The sequence below is a fragment of the Botryllus schlosseri genome, chromosome 2, assembly GCF_051294905.1.
Source record: "Botryllus schlosseri isolate E-star chromosome 2, Bs_hap1, whole genome shotgun sequence".
Classification (NCBI taxonomy): Eukaryota; Metazoa; Chordata; class Ascidiacea; order Stolidobranchia; family Styelidae; genus Botryllus; species Botryllus schlosseri.
Genome location: NC_137237.1, coordinates 17,171,748 through 17,193,909, shown reverse-complemented (window position 1 = coordinate 17,193,909; position 22,162 = coordinate 17,171,748). Strand labels below are relative to the sequence as shown.

General features: G+C 40.2%; 3 protein-coding genes across 4 annotated transcripts in view; 2 read left to right on the top strand and 1 right to left on the bottom strand.

The window, feature by feature from the left end:
- Positions 1–1,632: 1,632 nt before the first annotated feature.
- LOC145433898 (serine palmitoyltransferase 1-like) overlaps positions 1,633–22,162 on the bottom strand; it is a 63,666-nt gene continuing 43,136 nt past the window's right edge. Inside the window, exon 2 of the transcript XR_013913223.1 lies at positions 1,633–1,802. The gene's annotated coding sequence lies outside the window, so the exon portion shown is untranslated. The remainder of the gene's footprint in view (positions 1,803–22,162) is intronic.
- LOC145433904 (mitochondrial transcription rescue factor 1-like) lies at positions 7,214–13,117 on the top strand. The gene is made up of 3 exons (XM_080311158.1): positions 7,214–7,732; positions 8,379–8,576; positions 11,414–13,117. Exons 1-3 carry the CDS (start codon positions 7,532–7,534, stop codon positions 11,576–11,578), a joined length of 564 nt encoding a protein of 187 aa, XP_080167284.1. The 5' UTR covers positions 7,214–7,531; the 3' UTR covers positions 11,579–13,117.
- Positions 13,625–20,486, top strand: LOC145433894 (alpha-1,6-mannosylglycoprotein 6-beta-N-acetylglucosaminyltransferase A-like). 2 transcript variants are annotated; one of them, XM_080311147.1, is made up of 3 exons: positions 13,625–13,787; positions 14,988–15,302; positions 16,687–18,369. In XM_080311147.1, the coding sequence occupies exons 1-3, from the start codon at positions 13,643–13,645 to the stop codon at positions 18,345–18,347; spliced, it is 2,121 nt and encodes a 706-aa protein (XP_080167273.1). In that variant the 5' UTR covers positions 13,625–13,642; the 3' UTR covers positions 18,348–18,369. The 2 variants fall into 2 exon arrangements, with proteins under 2 accessions (XP_080167273.1, XP_080167274.1); XM_080311148.1 differs by having other exon boundaries at positions 13,661–13,787; positions 15,022–15,302; positions 16,687–20,486.

Below are 22,162 nucleotides of genomic sequence, written 5' to 3'. Positions count from 1 at the left end.
GATTCTATCTTGCTGATGCTGTAACATCTGCTACAAGAACAGCGAAACGGCGGGATGGAGGCCAGTCAAACCTCCGACACTCCGCAATGCGCTACAGCCGCGACTAGGCGAACCGCAAATGCCAAAAATAGCACCACAAGGATTTTATAATAATACTAAACGGAAATTTCAAATTGGAATTGCTGTACTGCTATACAGGTCGGAATTGAGCCAAATTTGGTGTGCAGGATTTAACAACCTGAGCGACCTCAGCGAAGTGATCGCTCGAGAATATCGGATCATGATCTGATATATTAACTCTATAACGAGTACCGACGCATGCCACTTTATTTTCATCGCTTGTTATTTTTGTGTTATCTTATTCCATCACTTTTCATTCAGTGTACAACGTCCATGATGCTTCTTATTTACATGCTCTATAGGTCAGGGGTGGCCAACGTGTGGCCCAGAACAATGTGGCCTTCTACAGATGGTTAAATCAGCCTATATTGTCGGCCGTCTGTGTGCATTTTGAATTTATGAATTGGCTCCCAAATTTTTGAGAGATTAATTATCTTCGCGCTTAGAGCAATTCAGGGTGACATGATTTTTCGGTGTGAATATAGCATAGTGTCCTTCTATCGAATCAGGGATATATAGTTCTATATATCCCTGTATCGAATATTTACATTATGATTACGTATTACAATGTGGAATTGTGCAAGGTTTGGTAAACAAATCTTATAAAATAGTATATCTAAGCACAGTCCGATATTTCTGTGAAGTCGTAAATCAAAATGACCCCTTTATACTTTCGTCTTTAATACGCTCTGCTTGTTGAAGTCACGAAGGAACTATATTCTAGCCCGAGGAATGCGACGACATTTTTCAGGGCTTAGTAAACTAGCCTATATGTGGGATGCTTTACTTACAAAAGTATACTGTTAGAAATATTTAAATGGAGAAGCTTATTTTGAAAGAAAGTAAGTCAAGCGGTGATCGTCATCAGACATGGGGTGATTACTTCATGAATGTAATCGATTGCGATTACGATTACTTCTGAATCACGCGATTACGATTACGATTACAGCAAAATCCGCAAGTAGTCGATTACGATTACGATTACTTTGGAAAAGTAATCACGATTACTCACGATTACATTTATTTTGCTTCTTAGAGGTTATCTTTGGAAGACAACAATGCGATGAAAAGGCCTCATGAGAGAAGGTCTTGCTTTTTAAATGAGACGTCATGGCATCATTTCCTGTATATGACATACTATACCATTGAATGATTTACAGAAATAGGCATTACGGTGCCGGCCAATACCGCGCCGCGACTCACCAAGACATGCTATATTGGCCGAAACATTGTGTATTTTTTCATTGTCCATAGCCGCGCTGGATGGTCGCGACGACAATACAAATGCCAACCGGTTCACCCACTGAGGAAAATGATGAACCCCGTGTAGAAATGACAGTTTCTGGGTGCGACTCACGAAAGTTTTTCGTTTAGTTTTATCGTCTGCTACGTTAGGGCGACTCCAATATCTTTTTATTATACAGCAGAAAGGAGGTCAGAATTACCAACATACAATACAGTTATAGTACAGAAGGAGTTCGTGTACCACCTAAAAATAGTACATTGAACGCTCTCTCTTTCATGCTGGTGACGTCATATTTTGTGATACGATTGTTGATATACAATGTTTTTTCCAATTCTCTACTAGTTGCTGACGATTACCCCTGACGAGTGTCCGCCGAAAATATTCGGGTTCATTTCAATATGAATATACTATTCAATTGTATATTGAAGTTCTGTACCTCCAAGAAGCTCTACAGTTATAGTTGTAAATTACGTGCCTAAATATTCGCGCTTGGCGCGACTTGACAGCAAATACACAGCGAATCCGTATCGCATCAACTAGTGTTTTCCAGTTCTTGTGAAAATCCCGGTCGTTAAGGGGGGTCTGGGGGACTTCACCCGCCAGAAGTTTTATTGATCGCCTTCGAAGGGGGGTATCGAAATGCTGTTTCGGTACTGATTCTAGCTGCAATCCACGCTAACACGGTGTGTAAGTGGATGGCTAAAGTGGCAGATCATATGTTGAGTATAAAATTGCGAAATAGAAATTGTTGCCCGTTTCAAGTAGGGCCGGATGAGAATATGATAAGGTAAACATAGACTTCTGCCTACAATCCACTTATTACAGATATTCCGAGCTACCGTTATACGGGTAACGGAGAATAACGGCTCGGTTATGATTTTTTATCAGCAGCCGTTGGTTTTTAATGCTTCGATGTAGAAATTGTCATGTCAAAATTTCAAATCTTTACCCGGTGTATAAGTAAATAGGCCTACCGCTCGCCAATCAGTAACGGTCGAACTGCGTTTACCTAAGCATAACAAAACATCAATACATAGTGCATACGTTACTATTCGAAACTAGGCAGAGCAGTGATTATTTTCCTGCTGCGAGGTAGCGGCGTCTGCAGTGTATTGATAACCTGACATAATGCATAGCGGGTGTTCTTACGATCACAGTACTACATGTATATCGAATATCTATTTACTATGTGCGGATATTTCGTTACGCAATGAAGAACCAAGCTAATACTTGTGACGCAATAATGAGCGGAGGCGTTTGACAATCCGACATTTCTGCTCTCCAAAACCTGTTTTAAATCGCACTCTTCATTGTTCACGAATGTTCATGTTCACTTTATGTCATGGGCATTGCATAACTGAAAAGTACAATTTCACAAATAAATCGATTAGATATGTGAAGTAGTCGATTACGATTACGATTACTTCGGATTTTTTTCGAATGTAATCGATTGCGATTACGATTACTTGGAAATGCTGCAATCGTCGTAATCGATTACGATTACTAATCACGATTACCCCATGTCTGATCGTCATTGCAGTAAAGAAAATAGATTTTGGAAGTGGCGGTACATTAGAAAAGAAAGCTAGAGAGCACGCATATATTGCAACAGTTATCTAAATATGGGAGATGATGAATCGCAACCTAAACCAGATTGCCTTTTCTGTCATGCAAAATTGTCAAATGAAGCTATTGTGCCAAGTAAATTGAAATGGCACTTGTTAAAAAGCATAAACACTTATCAGACAAACCGCCGAGCTATTTCAAAACCAGTATAAGCTGATGTGCCGCGAACTATTTTTCATTTTGAAAGGGTGCCGCGAGTCCAAAAAGGTTGAGAACCACTGATATAACCTGACGATTATTGACTATTAATTACTACAGTCTGCTGGACTGCTGTCCTACTCTGCGATTGAAATGCGACCGCGATTAGCAAAAAAGGTTGAACCTTAGATTAGACCAGTAGTTAACACCACTGCTCTAGATCAAGGTGGGTGGGTGATTTCAAATCGGCGTACTACTCTAATTGGTTTCGATACCTTTCTATCTCTGAATTATAACGCAATCCCGTGATATTTTGAATTTAAAAAAATTAAACTATACAATACATAAAATTGAATACTATATTCATATTGAAATGGACCCGAATATTTTTGGCTGACACTCGTCAGGGGTAGTCGTCAGCAACTAGTAGAGAATTCAAAAGAATACCGTATATCAACAGTCGTGTCACAAAATAGGATGTCACCAGCATGAAATTTCGAATACGAGAACGTTCAATGTACTATTTTTAGATGGTACACGAACTCTTTTTGTTGGCACAGCCTTGACTGGCGTATTTTGATAAAAGTCGACTCTTGAGCAGATGAGTCAAGGTTGAGCTTTTCACCAAGCGTGATGCGCGTGTTCTAATAAATATGCAATACATCAGTGTTGGGATCAAGTCACTACCTTCGAGTCACAAGTCAGTCCGAGTCATTGCACATTTTGACTCGAGTCAAGTCAAGTCACTCGATTTTCGAAAGTGACTCGAGTCAAGTCAAGTCACTCGATTTTTGGAGGTGACTCGATTCAAGTCGAGTCAAGTCAAGTGAAGTCACGAGTCAAGTCACAATTCAAGTCAAGTTGCGCTTTCGAAGTATGAGGCATGAGTACGACATTGCATTTTGCTAGCTGTCTGAAATACAAATTGAGTGATCATTGATTCTGATCCGATGAACGAATATAGAGTTAAATATACGTTAAAAAGGCGCTGTATCGCTTACATATACACATAACTGTTAAACAACGTAATTGCATAGCCTCAGTTTATAGTTATTAGCCAAAATAGAAAATAGAGAAACGAATTTATAAAATGCAATACCCATTTATAAATATTGATATGATATAATTCGAGCCTGTGCCAATGGTTGAGGAGTATATAAACTATATTCAAATTCAGTTTCAATAAAATAAGAGGTTTGGTTAAGGTAGGAACAGAGAAGAGAAATATATATTTTGCTGTTAAATTACTTTACTACTAGTTTACGACAGAACGTAAGCTGTAAGCTTTGATCACTTCGTTTGTGATCAATTTGTTGAGAGAACAATGACAACTCAGTAAAACGCACGATCATTGAATGATTGGTCGCTCTCGCGGGTTACACCATCGTGTCGCGAACAATCGGAACATATGCAAAATACAGTGATTTTATCGACACCGAGTACTTGATGACTTGAAATTGACTCGTGAATTTTGCTCCGAGTCACGAGTCAATCCACATTTCTGATACACCGATTCAAGTCAAGTCAAGTCATACGAAAAAGGTGACTCAAGTCTGACTCGAGTCAAGTCATGACTCGAGTCATCCCAACACTGATACATAAACGAACGAGCTCCTTCTTATCTGTTTATTGTATCTCAATTTTGTGGTGTTATTCGTTCTGATGAATTCCTAATCAACTGAGCTGAACTGAAGTCATCATGATCAAGTCCTCTGTGTCGTATATTCCACTCATGCAAGCAATTTTATATATTTCACATAGATGAGCGGATTTGAAATTTCTACGTCCTAATCCAATCCAAATCCGAAGCTTCGAATCCGAATCCAGAACTTTTGTATATTCGAATCCTAATCCGATTCAAACTTTAAAAAGCTATAGCCTACATCCTATGCCTATATAATTCTGTAAAATGAAATAAAAAGCTGATTGAGTGTGAAATTACATGAAGTAATCCAGAGGTGGTCAAAGTAGTCAAGAAATGCCATGATGTTCTCTAAAACGGGGTCTTCTAGTAAACAAAGGGTTAGTATCGCATTTTTATATCAATGCTATAATTTGCATCCCATGATGTGAAAGAATGCTTACTCTGTCGAAAATTGATGCCGCCTGGAATGCATCAATACGAATCCAGCTCTCTGCACCCTCCGCATAGCTCAATTTGCAGCGTTTGACAGTCAATGCGAGCGAATTAAGACTGTTTTCATAACTACTTACTTACTTGAGTTGATTTATAGTCAGTAAATTCTACTTCTACTTCAAGTAGTTTTAGTTTTTGGCTTATGGAAGAAGTACTTATACTCGTACTTGAGTAGATTTGTTCGTCGCTACTTCTACTTTTACTTGAATAGCTTATGGCGCCCTACCCCATATTATAAGGCCCCAAGTTTGGGCGAAGAGCAATACGGAGAAGTTGTATCGGATACGGTTTCGACACTTTGCGCGATTAGTATACCTTAATAACAAATATTATTGATCGTAAAATTTATATTTAGTGTAGCTTTATTTTCGGAAAATAGAGGCATTTACACTTGCTTTAATGCTTCAACATATATGTTCTGCAGATAAAAAGAACTGAAAGTAATTAGAACTCAAAGTACTCGGAAATGAAAGTGAAATACAAATACCACTTCTAAAAAGCGGAAAATATATTTCATGTCTTTTGTCCATAAAGCTTCAAAGGTGATCTGCTAAAACAGGTGTAACGTTAAAAAAGCTGGATTTTCCAGATTAGCAGGACACGACATGGGATGCTAGATTACGATATGAATGGTGTAATTGCTCGATTGCGAAACGGGCCATATTTACTGTAATTTGATATGGGTGACAATGCGGTGTGAGCGGAACCAAGCAATCTGGTAACTAAATTATATTCACAGATACTTTCGTGAGAACATATTTGTCACTCCATAGTTACTGTGCGCGAAGCGTAAAAACATTTTTTGGGCTTTACTTGACTTTTATGATTATTAAATGTCAGTACTCCGTGAAAACAGCCCCGAAATTCCTCAGGCTATCTTTCGTATTGGGGTTCTACTTGACAAACTGAAAATAGCGAAAACTAAGTACGTAGATCACAAAATACTACCAAGCAGAAGTAGAGAAAATTAGATCTACTTGAGAAAGTACCAGAAGTAGAGCAAAACTACTTGAGTACTTCCAAAAAGTAGAAGTACTTCATCGTTACTGACCACCTCCGAGTAATACCTTTTCAAACTTTATAAAATCGTTGTAGGACGAAAAACTTTGACGCCATTCGCGAATCGATAAATCCAATCCTAATCCTAATCCATTAAAAATAAAATCCTAATCCGATCCTAATTCGGCAAAATGTCGCAAATCCGGTTTTCCTAAATCCGAACCCATGCTCAATCACCGCGAACCTCAATGGATAAGAATCACGCATGATTGGCTGCACTGATATCATACACTTTGCTAATTACTTTGCTGATGAGTAAGACGATTTTTTTTACATACAAATCGGAAGATTTTGACCAAAATAATGAAAATTTTGACCTTTAACCACCTAATTTTGACCTAACGTATGCGAATCAGGTGTATCCCTACTTAATGTGGTTGGGACTGTCTGTCCTTACGAAGTAGTTTGGCCCGAAAAAACTTTTTTGACTCAAAAACTGACAAATTTTGACATCAGAAAATTTTATTTAAACGAAATCTGGCCGTATGAAGCATTCCAGTAGTTACATCACGTATCATAGAAATAAGGCTACGGCCACTCGGTCTTGCGTCAGTTAGGATATTGCGGTGTGTTACGCATAAACACCATGTCAACCTATTTGTTTCGTTGGAATGTTTATTATTCACAATGAGCAGAGAATGGGCCGTCTACAACGGTAGGCCTATAAAGTAGGCTACAAGCTGTAAAATGTCAAATGAATAATGACAAGTTCACCGACAGTGCAAAATCTACGATACAAACGAAATGCGGGTTACAAAAAAATTTGACTTTGCAAAAGTATTTTGACTTTTTTTGACCTAACGCTATACAATTTTGACAAAATTTTGACATTTTTTTTACATGTGAAGAAAAATTGCCCTACTGATTGATGAAATATGGTAAGTAGAATTTTAAGAAAGAATTCGAGATTGGAGGTGTCTGGTCAGTGAGTAGCTGAGTACTGGCGATAAATCAGGGATAACTAGAATCCCTGGATAATTACCGGTATGCGGTTTCGTTTGTGACTCTGGATAGTTAGAGTTAGTCAAATCAGAAGTGAAAATTATGACGCATTTTATTTTGTGGTGGCGTTTGAACTTTCAAATTGTATAGGCCATGACATGGAATGGCTCCTGAATTTTCACTTGGCGAAACAGCATTTTAACCTTTCTGTCATATTGGATTATTGCCTTCCTTATGCTTTTGTATCCTGTTAACTTTCAGCTATGCTTTTTGCGACAGCATCAATTATAGGCAGAACAATCTGCAGAATACACACTACGAAGCTAACTTGCTCATCTGCCACTTGGTTGTCTACACGTTTTTCGCAAACCCGCTCGTTGAAAAATCTTATCTATCTGCATCTACATCACTCTGGGAGCGTGCACTGTAGTACGATTTTCAATTCCTCCCAGGCACATGGCAAGGTTAGTAATATTTTGATTAACATCAAAATAATAAACTGCATTCAACTTGGATGGTCATTTTTTAAAAACTGTGTCTACTCTGTATTATTATCACCATTTCACATTCACAATATATCATGGATATTGGATATTCCTTGCCTATACAAACTCAATAATGGGTATACTATACTGAGTAGATTGGCGATAATGATCCTATTTAACTAGTGATCTCACGTCTGGCCGCTTTGCGCTTGCACCTACAGAGAAACCGCCAAACTGGGATATCTTTCAAGTGAAACTACTTTCATTTCAGATTAAGCAGACCAGCTGGTTTGAGTACCTTCCATTTTATTACTGAAGTATTGTATATCGTCCCTTTTTCTCAGCTGTGATCATTGTAATGTTTCATTGCACTTTTCCTCCAGCTCCACATTGTATTGTATGTATGCATGGTAAGATGTCTTGTAACTGCTTTGTGTATGACCCATACTGGAAACGGGGGTTGTTTTCGGCAATAAGTTATCTGTGACATAAGAGTTTCTTGCATAGAATAATGATGCAATTGAACGGAAAGTTGCTCGTGATGTTGCCGCATACTCCACTCTGGTGTATGACTAATATCTTTTGATTTATTATCCTGGTAATTATCTTTTTATATTAATTGCAGAGGTGGCAATGTGTTCGTTTCGTCTCATCCCTTCCTCAACACCCTGGATATAAAGACCTGAACATTGTTGTTACTTCTAATCGAGTAGCTTCCATCGCAAATCAAGCTCTATCACTAGGATCCGCTAAAACAAAAGAAGCCTTCTACAATGGAAATATGAGACTGAATGGAAAGAAACTTGTCAAGAAAACGACTAAGGTACTGTTTCACGTATGGATGGAGGATCGAACAGTAGCAGACGTAGCAATTAGCGAATACATCCAAACCTTGTAAAATTAATACTGCATGCTCCATGTCGGTCATTAGCATATCGTCGCAGTGGTGTTAAAGTGACTTATGTCCATTTTACAAATTTTGAGAAAATTAACTTTATGTGAAGTTTTCATTCTCGTTCGGACATAGCTTGGCCGTGATTAACTTCAAAACAGGGAGACAAACATTAACATGACCAGGTTATAGCCAAAACAATGAAAATAAAACAAAAACTTGATTTTCTATCAATTTTAAAAATGGATCTCAAAATTTGTAAAAATGGACATGACTTCCTTTAATACCACCGTGTCGATATTAGTGTTAACTTTTTCTACCTCTAATGGGGAGTGTCACTGACGCTAGTTTCAATAATTTTTTATGTGCCTGAAATTAAGAAGTCTCCCAGGTTGAAAGTGATGCACTATACATTGATATATTGAAATTTGGTTATAAAAGACGAAGATGCTGTTGCATGTGCTGTGCTCTCAGGTCTCATTATTTTTCAATAATAGTTTACCACGTACTTGATAAAGGATACTAGGACCGTAACTGCCGCACCCCAAAACCCCCAATTGGGGGGGGCGAGCTCGATGGTGGCCCAAAATTATTTCCCGAATTAGCATAAATTATGGAGTATTTTTCAAAAATTTATGCAACTTTTTCAAAAAATTTTTGCGCTGGGCGCGATTTCAAGTTGCCAAGTTTCTTAATTATTTGGTACTCTTCCCCAAGACAAAATACGCAAGATTTATCGAAATGGACATATCGGCGAGACATTTAAAGATTTAGGACATGTAACATGCGACTCCGAGAAGTGTGCCCGAACGATCGGCAGCGAGAAAACCTGGGCCAAAAAGGACTGCCCTCTTACGCTGACCGAAAACTTCGTTATATATGCAAAATACATGTAGGTTTAATTGTCCATACGCGCCTAAATGACTGGCGCCGAATGTTCCTGTCTTGGCAATCTTAACCTCAGAAGATAAATACCAATTTGAAATCGTGTGCGTCGTTAGTTTAGTACGTTTTGGCCATTCTGTATTTTTTGATATAACAGACAGGAGATCACGAAATGACATCATGAAACGAAGTCATACCAACGGGTCCGCCCGCCCGAATATGTTTAATTATTATTTACGGGCCCTGCAGTTTCCAAGCCACCTCATTCAGCTCTTCTGGTAAATCTGATAACGTGAAAATAGAGGACAAGAAATTGATAGCAATATATATGCAATTCCCGATATTATTGACCGATTTTATCATGAATTATCAAAAATTTTCGCGCTTCGCGCTGGCTCACCAAACTGTGGACCTTTTTTCGTGACAAAAGTGAACAACGTGATGGGGGGGGGGTCGGTTTATCACCCTATGGGAGGCCAAGACCAAGTTCTATTGGGGGGCTGGCCAAGTGCTGTTTCGTTCCTGCGAACGGGTATACGCCCGAAGATCTTTAATTATTATTGAGGAGTCCTACCATTTCAAACACACCTCACTCAGCTCTACCGGTAAATCTTATTGCGTGGGCAGAGAGAGGATAAAAATTGATAACAATACATATTCAATTACCGATCATATTGACCGATTCAATAATGAATTTTGAAATTTTTCGCGCGTTCTGTGTCAAGACGAGAATAGACCACCCACTGAACGGACGCTTAACACAGATGATGAGTAGCGGTAAACAGCGTATAGCCCAGGGGTGTCTGGAGGGGCGAAGCCCCCCAGATATTTGGTTTATCACCCTATGGGGGTCCCAAGACCAACGTTTTGGGGGGGGCTGACGAAGTGCTGTTACGGCCCTGCGTACATGCGTACTTGATTTCCGCTAATACTTAAACATAACCATCAGAAGATGTGTCTCAAGGTTTGAGTTACTAAAGATGTCAATTTCTATTGGGCGAAATGTGGTGATTGTCATCTCCTGCTGTGTCGGGATATGATATCTGATGCGCAGGCCGGAACTATCACGTTTTCTGTGATTGCGATGTCAGACTGGCTCAGACATTGAACATGGACGGAATTGATTGAAATACATACTGATCTTGAACAGACAGCGGCGTAATTGATTTTGATTAACACTAATACTAAAGCAGAACGATCAGAAAATGTCTTGCAGGCTCTTGATATCGAAACTTCTGACTCCCCTGAAATCAGAGTGACTAATGAAAAAAGTTCAGCACAGACTTTCCATTTGTGAGAATAATTGCTGTAACTTAAGTTTATTAGCCATCTCCAAAGATGCGTATTCGTTTGTTCTCGAGGCGAGTGATTGAAATCTCCCTATTTTCGGCGCACGTGCTGGCTGCGCGCCTGCTTAATACTATCGTAATTTTGTCACCATATACAAGAGACAGGTGATATTGAACGCTTGCTCATTTGTCAATTCTGACGCACTATGACGTCAGCCCTTTGTGACGTCATCGATCCCGCATACCTAAGGAAAATTAGAGTTCAGCGCCTATGGTGTGAACGACATTTCTGGGAGTTATTAATGAAACCATAGCATTGTTACAAAGTGCTATGAAATATAGTCTTGGTCAGGAACTACAAAATTATTTTGATGTGTTACTGGCATTGCTTTCCTTGTCGCCGACTGAATAGATAGACTTCAGCACTTTCTATGATATTATTATTGTTATGGTGCCAGGCAGTACTCAAATATACGACTTGGAATTGAATCACCCATGTAGCCTACTCGAATTTGCACATCCCTACTAAAGTAAACAGGATTCCTTCCAGAAGCTGTGGTCATTGCTCTGTTTACCTCTCATATTTCTCTTTAGGTGTCTGTTGGTGATACAATCGATATTATATTGGAAGTATACGACAATAAGATTGTTTTAAAAAGAGTACTTGTCCTATCCGATGGAGAGGAAACGGCGAAGGGAAAATTTCGATACCATGTCAGACGTTGGAAGCTAATGGAATTGCCACGTGTACAAAGCTGAAGGGATACATGCCAAGTATAGGCCAAGTGAACTGAGCAAGTGTCATGCCCGCACGAGTGTCCGTGCTCCGCAACAATACACCATCTCGGTGATGTGGAGAAATTCTGCGGACCGTTGGTCATGCGTGTTTGGGACCCGATCAGGAACCCAATAATGGGAATTTTGTGTAGGCTTTCTTAAATGTGCTTGCTGCTACTTCACATTGACAAGTGTTACGGTGGGTTTTGTCTACACCAGTGCTCCCCAACCTTTTTCGACTCATCGCCCCCTTTTCAAGCTCCACACCGATCATCGCCCCCCGCCCCCCAATATGGGGAACCGAAAAATGGGCATACAAACTGTAATCACTGGCGAGTTAAAATAGTAAGGTTGACTTTTCGGCTCGACCTCAAAATTACACTTTTTCAGCTAAATTTTCGTGAGTCAACTAAAATAGAAGGTCATTTCTCCGACTTGACTCCAATGTAGCCGTTTTAACGCGCCATCGCCCCCTTCGTCCGTTTTCGCCCCTCAGACCGCCAAATCGCCCACGTTGGGAATCACTGGTCTACACGCTCAAGTGCTGATGTTTTATACTACTTCCGCTTATACTGTAGCAGATTTTGATACCAAACAAAGTACTTTTCAAGTTTTTATGTTTTGCATTTCAAGTAGAATGTAGAGTTTGGATGGATTTGTATCAATTTTATGACTGAAATTTACACAGCAAACTATGTTGGTGTAGTCCCATGTCAGCTAGGTATATATAGTAACACACTATAAATTCGGAAGATGGGCCCAACGCCCATCCATTCCACATTAATCGCAAAGATGCTTCTTGCAATTTTGAATATGTATGGTGAATCGTCCTAATTTTCTGCTCATCCTGCTTACTTGAGGGCAATTTTCAGTCTTCATATGTCTACCTTAAGTTGTTTTGGCATGTCTCAAATGTCGATTCTTGTAATTGAGTAGCAACTTAAGACAATACTTTCACTTTAACTCAAGTATCATATTCATTATCTTGACCACCTCCGCGAATTGGTGACTGATCTTAAACAATCAATCCATAACATCAAAGCAGACGGCGTTCTTGCTCAAGTCAAGTTAAAAGCAATCGTACCAAATTTTGTAGAAGTATGTTACGGAAAGCTTCATAATTGTTGATGTGGCGTTGAGTATTGAGTGACAATAGGACGCAATAATTTTCGAAACTGGAAAATGCAACTTACCGACGGACGCTACAAATGAATATTTTGCAACTACTTTGTGGAATTGAAGTAAGATAGCCCAGTAGAAGGGATGGAAATTTATCTCAAGGAAATTGCTCAATCAACTTGTCAAAATTCATCGTTCATAAAGTACGCGAGTACGTGGCTTGAGATCCGATGTATTAGTAAAACAGCACCACATGAAAGCCGCCGTTGAATACAACCTACCTTCAATGAAGGCCCTCAGCCTTATTACTTAGTCTAGTGTAGACTTCAGAAGTTCCGTAAAATTCTGAGTCTGTTCAGTTTTTACGTTCATACAGGAATATTAATACAAATGGGATCTGAATATTCGCGGTCGTTTAAACGTGTGCTGTGCAAGCGTTGAGACGATGTTCAAATCAGCAGCGGCGTCTCGGTTAGCATTTAGCATGCCATTCTGCAGTGTGGTCCGGAGCTTCTGCGGGGCTGCTAATGCTTAGTTGTTAGTACCGCGTGATTGGCTTATGGAGTATTTCGCTGGCTAGACATTGTTTCCCGGAACAGGTCCAACTTTTGCCTGGAGCGATGCGGCAATCGTTAGCATACGTTTCGATCTGTTTCGCCTTGGCGTTGAATATGAACTGTTAGAGTTGCTTCGACTGACAGTTGTTCGTAAGGGCAATTTAAGGTTCAGGTAAGATTTGATAACATACCAGAGTGTAGATGTTATTCAACAATGAGTCAATTCAGTGCTGTCAATATCATGAATTCGGTATTGGTTTAGTTGTTGTTTGTGGTTTAGTACTTGCATAGTGCACGTACGATTCGCCCATCATAGTTGTTGGAAGGCATTACCGATACTAAAAATGTGTTCTTCGCTGTGGTTCAGGTAATGGTGCGGTATTGTAGCCTTAGAAAAGCGTTCGTCTTTGGGATCACCGCTTTCGTATTGACGCACGGGTTGATTTATATGTTTTTTGACCGGATATTTTCACGCAAGATTGCATCAACCGGTTCTGAAGTTCGGCAATTCATTGGTGAGTAACTAAGTGTAAGTTGCGCACTGCGCAGTGGACGATTCAGTTCAGGAAATATCGACACAAAAGCATATTCTCCTTACACGCATTTGCACAATTGTAATGTAGTATAGACTATACTTCCACTTGCAGTTCCAAAGTTTTTGAAAGCAAAACTACTGTATATTTGCTTTCATGTTATAGTAGGCTAATTTGCATTTAAAGTTTCCACACTTTTTGATAAATGGAATTGGCATGGCAACTGGACGATGTAGAGGTGGAATGTAGAATAGGCTATATGTAATTTGCGGTAATAGAAAATTGCAGATGCTTTATTCTCAATTCGTTATCTTGCATTGGTCACGAAGATGCATCTTGCAATTTTGAAAAGCTGTCAACCGCAAGTGAGCAGAGAGCGGGGCATGGACCGAAGCCGGATTGGATATCCGGCCGGATTTTCTCATTTTTGGCCGGTGCCGGATCAGTACTTTTTCTGGAACGGCCGGAGTCGGATCGGCGCCGGATGAGTACTTTTACTAAGAAGAGGATGGCCTTACCTTCTTCTCTCGAATCAATAGTTAAACTAAAACGTTCGTGGACATAAGCCGTACGCTAAAAGTCCAAGTTGGCTTAATTAGCCAGCTTTGAATAAAGATTGGGCTTGATGTTTGAGTTTTTAATTTCCTGTTTGCATTGTTTCAATCACTATTCAATACCATCCTGTGAGTAGGCTATAGATAATAATTATTATCGAAATTTTTCGGACCGAATCTCGGTCATTTCTAGAATCCGGCCAAGGAGTCGCACCGGAGTCGGACCAGAGCTTTAAAAAGCAGGATCGGAGTAGGACCAGAGAATTTTTCGATCCGCTCCGCACTCGAGTAGGCTATCTGCGATGCCTCGTCCCAATCTACTTCTTCAATGTACTTGGATACTTGAATACTTTCCAAATTTTTTGATATCTATTGCTTGAAGAAAATTTGGTATGTTGTAAAATCGCAACTTCGACTTTAATGACGAGTAGGATTTTACGACGATGATGTAGCTCTATATATACCGGTACGAACAATGGCCAACTTTGACTACCTGCATGGCTCTCAGGTCGAAATTATATTTCTATCTCTATGCTTCAGAAAGTCAATCGGAGAAAAAGGCTACGGCACAACAAAAATATATCCAATTATTGAACTTAACTAATAAACTAATTTGTATTATTTTCAGAGATTGGTACACAAACACATGCATCTTTCTCCAGAACACTTTCGTATAGAAAAGACGGTAATGTTGATGACCTTTCGGTAAAGACTTCGAGTCATTCCTGTAATCCACCAGATATAGTAGTGGATGGAATCCCGTGGCCAGATTGTATTACTAAAATGCAATGGATGCAGGATAACGCAGCCTCCATCAAATGCTATGGGACGCAGGGAGTCAGGGCGGATGACAACTGCTCGATTTTGAAATATTTATCGACGCAAGAAAAATACTGTCCGCCCCTTACATATGAAAATCCGAAGCGGTCGGCATATTTTTCAGGTTTGTGTACATTTGAAATTCCTTATAGCTAATTGAAGCTGCCGCAGTAAAGCAGTTATCGCACTGAACTTTATTCCATAAATCGTACATTACAATCGTACCCATTACATGGCTTATCCGATCTTGCTGCCGTGTGAATTGGACGGAACAACTTTGTACCCGGTAGGATAGGCACATAACACCATATTGAGGACGTTACATCAAGGATATATTCAAGAATTTGCATTTAGATTGGTAAAATATAGGTAGGTACTATATTCTACTCACTATATCCAGTTTACTGTCGGTGAGTATATTAGCAGTGACTTCAAAAACATATCGACGGTTCGACTGTATATCATCACAGTCTATCTTTGTAGAGCAAAATCGTCTTTACGCCCATTCCGACCACTGCATACACTAGAGGTCACCAACACGCGACCTGATTTAGAAGAACGCTTAGTAAAGCATTGTGAAATGCTAATATTGATTTCAGTTTAAAATTATTGTTGATGTGATTCGAAATATGCTATCCTCCTGCGTCCAACATCACTATTCCTCGCGAGTTGATACGGCTTCGATGATGATAGGTATAATAGCATTTCGCGTAGGAGGAATTAGCTAATATGCATATGGGCAATTGGACATAATTGCCTCGACATGAATTGGCCCAGACACTGCCAAGACCTAGAGGCTTAGAAAACGACTTGAAGCTTCCCCACAAGACCAAGCTTTACGAGCAGGTAGTTTTCTGCAAGTGCCGTGTCTAGCTATATCCCCAATATGGATTCTTTAGTCGCTACAACGTGTTGTCACTTATCGCACGCAGCTCATAGTTCTAAATAGAATGAAAGGCATGATCATCATTTTATTTCTTGTGTTTGTATTTCTTTTGTAAATTAGCGCGCGCAGCTCATAGCTCAAAATAGAATTAAAGGTGTGGTCATGATATTGTTTGTTGTGTTTGTATTTCTTTGATAAAATATCATTTCTTTTGTGGTAAATATACCCGTCACCCATGTTAGAGAGCACAGCGTTGTGTACTGACGTGAACTTTTTAAAACGATGGTTCACTGTGTGGCCTTTTTTATCGCGATATTTAATTCAAGCGGCTCGTTTTGAGTTGGCGACTATTGATATAGACGTACCGACATAGGCCTACCTGCGTATATAAATATGACGCGTATTCATATCATTTTCAGAATGACATAATAAAGGGTTGGAGTCATTGGACGAATATACTCCTCCATCAATCACCATTAATCGAGACGCCACAATCTAATGTTTATGTGCTGCGACGCAATGGTCAATTTTTCCCCGCCATCAGACATATATTTTTTTCACAACCCATGTCACCATTCGTCGTTTGCACTCATATTGACTCATCCACCTTTACTTTCTATAGAAGCGAAATGCTCTCCTCGTTATGACTTTCGCCAGCTGTACTACACACTCTCAAAAAGCGCAGACTATTCGTGGATAAAGCACCGCATTTCGACCATGGAATCCATGTGGACACGGGCAACGAAAAATCTCTTCTCGAACATACCGGCCCTCGATAAAAAGAGAATTCATATCCATCTTGGTCTTTTGACTACAGGGATAGGAACAAGCGCGTGGAAAGGAGGGCCGCTTGGAGAGCTGGTACAATGGAGTGATGTGATCGCTTCGCTTCATTCCATAGGTCACGAGGTCATAATTTCCTACCAGAAAAACGAGATAGCTTTCCATTACAGTAAATATATGAAACTGTTTTCCACCTCCTCAACGTGTACGCCGAAATCTGTGTACGAGCACAGAAATATCCCGTTTGACATCGTATACACCGATATCAACGGATATAACGTAATAAAGACAAAACTAGGCGACCGCGCATTCCAACCGATTCGGTGCCGTTGCCGAATTGTAGACAGCTTCGGTACGGAAGCTTTGTTCAATCATCCGCCCTACCGCGACCGACTAGGTATCGCAGCAACTCAATACAATGGGCTGGATGTCAAGTTACAACAGTTCAACACCATGTTCCCGCACACCCCAGACAACACATTTCTCGGTTTTGTGACCGAGTTTCCGCCGGACATCTCCGCCCAAACGGGGCAGACCCAGGACGCAAAGAAGATAGCTCTCGTTTACGGAAAATCAAAAGAATTCTGGCGCGGCAAAGATAAGTATTTGAAGATTGTGAGCGAATATTTTGAAGTTCACGCCACAGTTGCTGGCGTTGAAAGGCTGCCGAGATTCGTAATCAACCACGGACTCGTAAACAGAACGGTGCTAGCTAAGCTTTTGAGTAAAACCAAGTTGTTCGTCGGGCTGGGATTTCCATTCGAAGGCCCGGCTCCGTTGGAAGCCATCCAGCACGGGGCCGTGTTTTTGAATCCGAAATACGCAAAGCCCGTTTCTTCCCTCAACAACGATTTTTACAAAGGTAAACCCACTCTTCGCGAGATCACGTCTCAAAACCCGTACGCCGAGGAGTATATAGGTGAGCCTTACGTGTACACGATTGACGTCGATAATGAGAAAGAATTGAGACAAACGCTGAGCAAGGTGTCTCAAGCGGACAGCCTGCCCGGGTATCTTCCACGCGAGTATTCGGTTCTGGGAATGTTAGAGCGTCTCAGCGTGCATGTCGACAAACAGCAGTTTTGCAACGAAATCCCGTACGCCCAAAACCATTCACACGATCTAGAAAAAATGAGGTGGCCTCCCATTGAAGCGATGCGCTGTATATCCTCCTATCCTCACGTTTCCAAATCATGTAACGATGTCTGCAGTTCCGCCGGTCTTATTTGCGAGCCAACGTTTTTCCCCGTGATCAACAGGATAGAATCTTTTCGCGGTTTCGACCATGAATTCCCTTGCAGTCGGACTGCTGTGCCTCGAATTCAAGACACTTTTCATCCGTCCTTTGATAGGACAACCGGTAAATGCTACGTGCAGATTAATCCCAGACTTTTTAGTTGTTCTGGCAGTGGTAAGAACCACTATAGAATTTGTCCGTGTAGAGATTATGTCCGTGGACAAGTCGCTTTATGTAAATCATGCGGGCCCGGTATCGGATGACCTTTACGAGAAATATTGTAGAAAATGCATGCGAGGCATGCTAGCCGACATGTTTTCCTGTCATTTAGAGCTGCCCGCAAGTAGAGCTTTAGCGCTCCGCGACAGCAAATGGTTACTGATGAATGAACTACACCCTTTTCAAAATCCGCAACTAGAACTAGAACTACTCACATTTTAAAACTCGCAACTGGAACTAGAACCAACGACTTTAAAAATCCGCAACTAACTAAAACACAACGTACTAAATTAGTGATTCGTGACCGGGCTTCCCGGAAATCCCAGGGGTTCCGTGGGGCAGTCTCAGGGATCCCTGTAGGTCGCAACACAAACTAAAACAATATATAGGATTTGTGATGTCACGCCCGTTTTGGCCATCATTGGTTGCAGGCAATTAGGCTCGAACGTTTGCAGTTCGAAATCGAACCCCCGTCTTTCTGAAATGCCGATGCTATCTCCGATATATACTATCTCGCTCTGCAATCAGGCAATTTATACAGAGGTGGTCAAAGTAGTCAAGGAAACTACTCAAGTAGAAGTAGAAGTATAGTGACGGAAAAATCTACTCAAGTACGAGTAGAAGTACTTCTTTTATTAGCAACCTAAAACTACTTGAGGTAGAAGTAGAATTGACTGACTTTAAATGTACTCAAGTAAGTAAGTAGTTTTAAAAACGATCGTAATTCGTTCGCATGGACTGTCAAAAGCTGCAAATGGAGCTACGCGGAAGATGTATTCCAGGATGCATTCCAGGAGGTGTCAATTTTTGACAGAATAAGCACTAAGCAGTCGTCCACATCATGGGATGTAAATAATATTAGTGATATGGAAATGCTATACTAATCCTTTGTTTACTCGTACACCCGTTTTGGAGAATATTATGGCATGGCGCGCTCGCCCCTATTATAAGGACCCTAGTTCAGTCGAAGAGCAATACGGAGGAGTTGTGTCGGATACGGCTTTAACACTTTGCGTGATTAGTATCCGTTATTTAAAATATGGCAGATCGTAAAAATGTCATATTGCGTATAGCTTTATTTTGGGAAAATATCAGGCAATACGACACTTGCTTTTATACTTTCACATGTATGTTCTCCAGACAAAAGAACTGAAACTATAATTAGAACTCAACGTATAATACTTGTAATTGAAAGAAAAAATACAAATACTACTTCTAAAAAGCGGAAAATATAGTTCATGTCATATACTCCACTTTTCCAGATTAGGACACGTCATGGGTCGCTAGGTGTAATAGGTAATTGCTAGATTGCGAAACGGTAGTTTCAAACGTTATGGGGAGTCATACTTACTGTGATGAAATATTTGATATAGGCAACAATGCGATGTGAACGGAACAACGCAACCCGGTATCTAAATTATATTCAGCGATACTTTCGTTAAAACATATTTGTCACTCCATAATTCTGGGTAGCCTATTACATGACTTTTATGAAAATTAAATGTTGGTACTATACGTGAAAACAGGCCGAAATTCCTTAGGCGATCTTTCTTATTGGGGGATTAAACTACTTCTACTTGACAAACTGAAAATAGCGAAAAGTAAGTAAGTATTTCACAAAATATTACGAAGTAGAAGTAGAAGTAGCGAAAAGGAGATCTACTTGATTGAGTACCAGAAGTAGAGGAAAACTACTTGAGTACTTCGGAAAAGTAGAAGTACTTCGTTACTGACCACCTCTGAATTTATATCGCACTGTTGCTTTAGACCAAACACCACGATGGCGCTTTATTTTCCAATGCGAATCCTCTGTGAAAATCATGGTTTAAGGATTCTCGTTTATCAGCACTCTGCTGATGCGCAATTAATTTTGCGCACAAAATGTTTTAGGTGCATAGTTATAGCTGTGTAATGTGCTATAGTTTTTATTTTCTTGACTCAAGAAAAATTAGGCGTTCCCCGAAAAGGTTTGCAGATTGAAGGCTATGGACCACACTGAACTACATTTTATTCTACGAGGCAACACATTAATTTTCATTTTGTTTTGGAAATATCCGACATAGAACTGACATTTAAAAAACCCGGTCTCGAGTCTTAAATGGGAGTAGTTTCGACCCCTGGTATTACGATTCACGCAAATCGGCAACATGTGTTGTCTAGTTGTTCGGCAACTGCTATTTCTTTCAAATTAGCGACTATAGCTATGACTACTGACTTTTCACAATCTGCAACTATAACTATAACTACGTACTTTTGGATATCCGCAACTAGAACTACTCCCTTTTCAAAATCAGTTAACTAGAACTAGACCTGCTCACTTTTCAAAATCCGCAACTTGAACTATTCAAAAAACTGCTAGTTTGTTGTCCGTCAACTAACTAAATTGGTAGTTTGTACGATTTTGGCTACGATCTCATTCGCAAGGCACTCCCTTGCATATCTATTTGTATATCATTGACCATATTGGTAAGATGTATATATATATATATAGGTCTAGCCATAGGCGCCGACTTTTATTTTTTTACGAGGTGGCGAAGTCTTGTGACATCATAATTGTTCCATATCGATGACGTCATCGTTGCACTAAAACGCACTTTACTACATGCCGCTGGTGTACGTGCAGTGTTAAACCATTCGTGTAATACCGGCCCTGCACTCATTAATATCAAACCATGCAGTCGAGTTAGTAAATGGAATCTTAAAACGGTATGATCATTCGAAAGTGTAACTGCGGCCAGCGCTAACAGTCCGTCCCACGGAATGCATCAAACAAAAATCAGAATTTACGTCACTGAGAATCTGGAATTGCATCAATGTTATTCAGCGCAACGCGCCGTCTACGCACTGGCCTGCCAAGTAACACAAGACAACTGTCGAATATTTCAAACAGACAATAATGATGATTACAAACGCGAAAGCGCGTACCCAATCAGTAATTGTATCTTGCGGTTTCTTGGCTTGCTTCGCGTTGACCAACTCGCATCGCGGCAATTATTTGAAGATTAAAAGAGCGATTTGGGCGGCATTGGTGCATTTGCCGATTTAAGTTCGAAAAGCATTTCGGGAGTACATCGGTCAATTCGTAAATTCGATTTGCATGCCGACAGCCGCCAACACATACCAATTGAATTACGTGTTGACGGCTGCACAAATTTCCTTCTAATTCAAATTTGGATAATGACAAACGAGAAAGCGTGTATTCTAATCAGTATCGCCACGAATGGGTTTTGAGTCTGACACCGTATTGAGTAGCTTTCGTCGCGACAATTGTTTTCTCATTATATCGGTATTGAAGCCAGGCGCGTAGCCAGCCGAAAAATAAGGAAGGGGTTTTAAAATAAAAGGGCGGGGTTTCGATGTTTTGCGAATTTACTAATATAGCGTCAATTCATTAGGGTTAAATACATGCGTAAATGACGAATATACATTATACAATCTCCTCGTGTTCGCGATTATACGCGTTTGATAAGCTTGTCCACGAGTCCGGAAGTGCTGTTAATTAGCGACTCCCTGATCTGTCGTCAACAATTAAATACCCGCGCTTATCAAAGCGTCGAGCAGTTAAATACGCGCTCATCAACGCGTCTTACGCAGCCTCGTCGACTATTTGCGCAAGTCGAAATGTCCGAGTTTTTAGGGAATATGTGACATATTGACGCCGAGTTCCCGTGCTTTTAGCCTGTCCTCTTTTATAAGTCAAGTTGATACACATATTCTGATATTTATGTTTAAGTATTAGCGGAAATATATTACGCACGCATCGCACATGTTTTCGGACATTCGATGTATTTCAGTTTCGCGATGTTACTCTTTAATCACAATCGCTAATCAGCATACAATCAACGGCATGGTGTCCAAG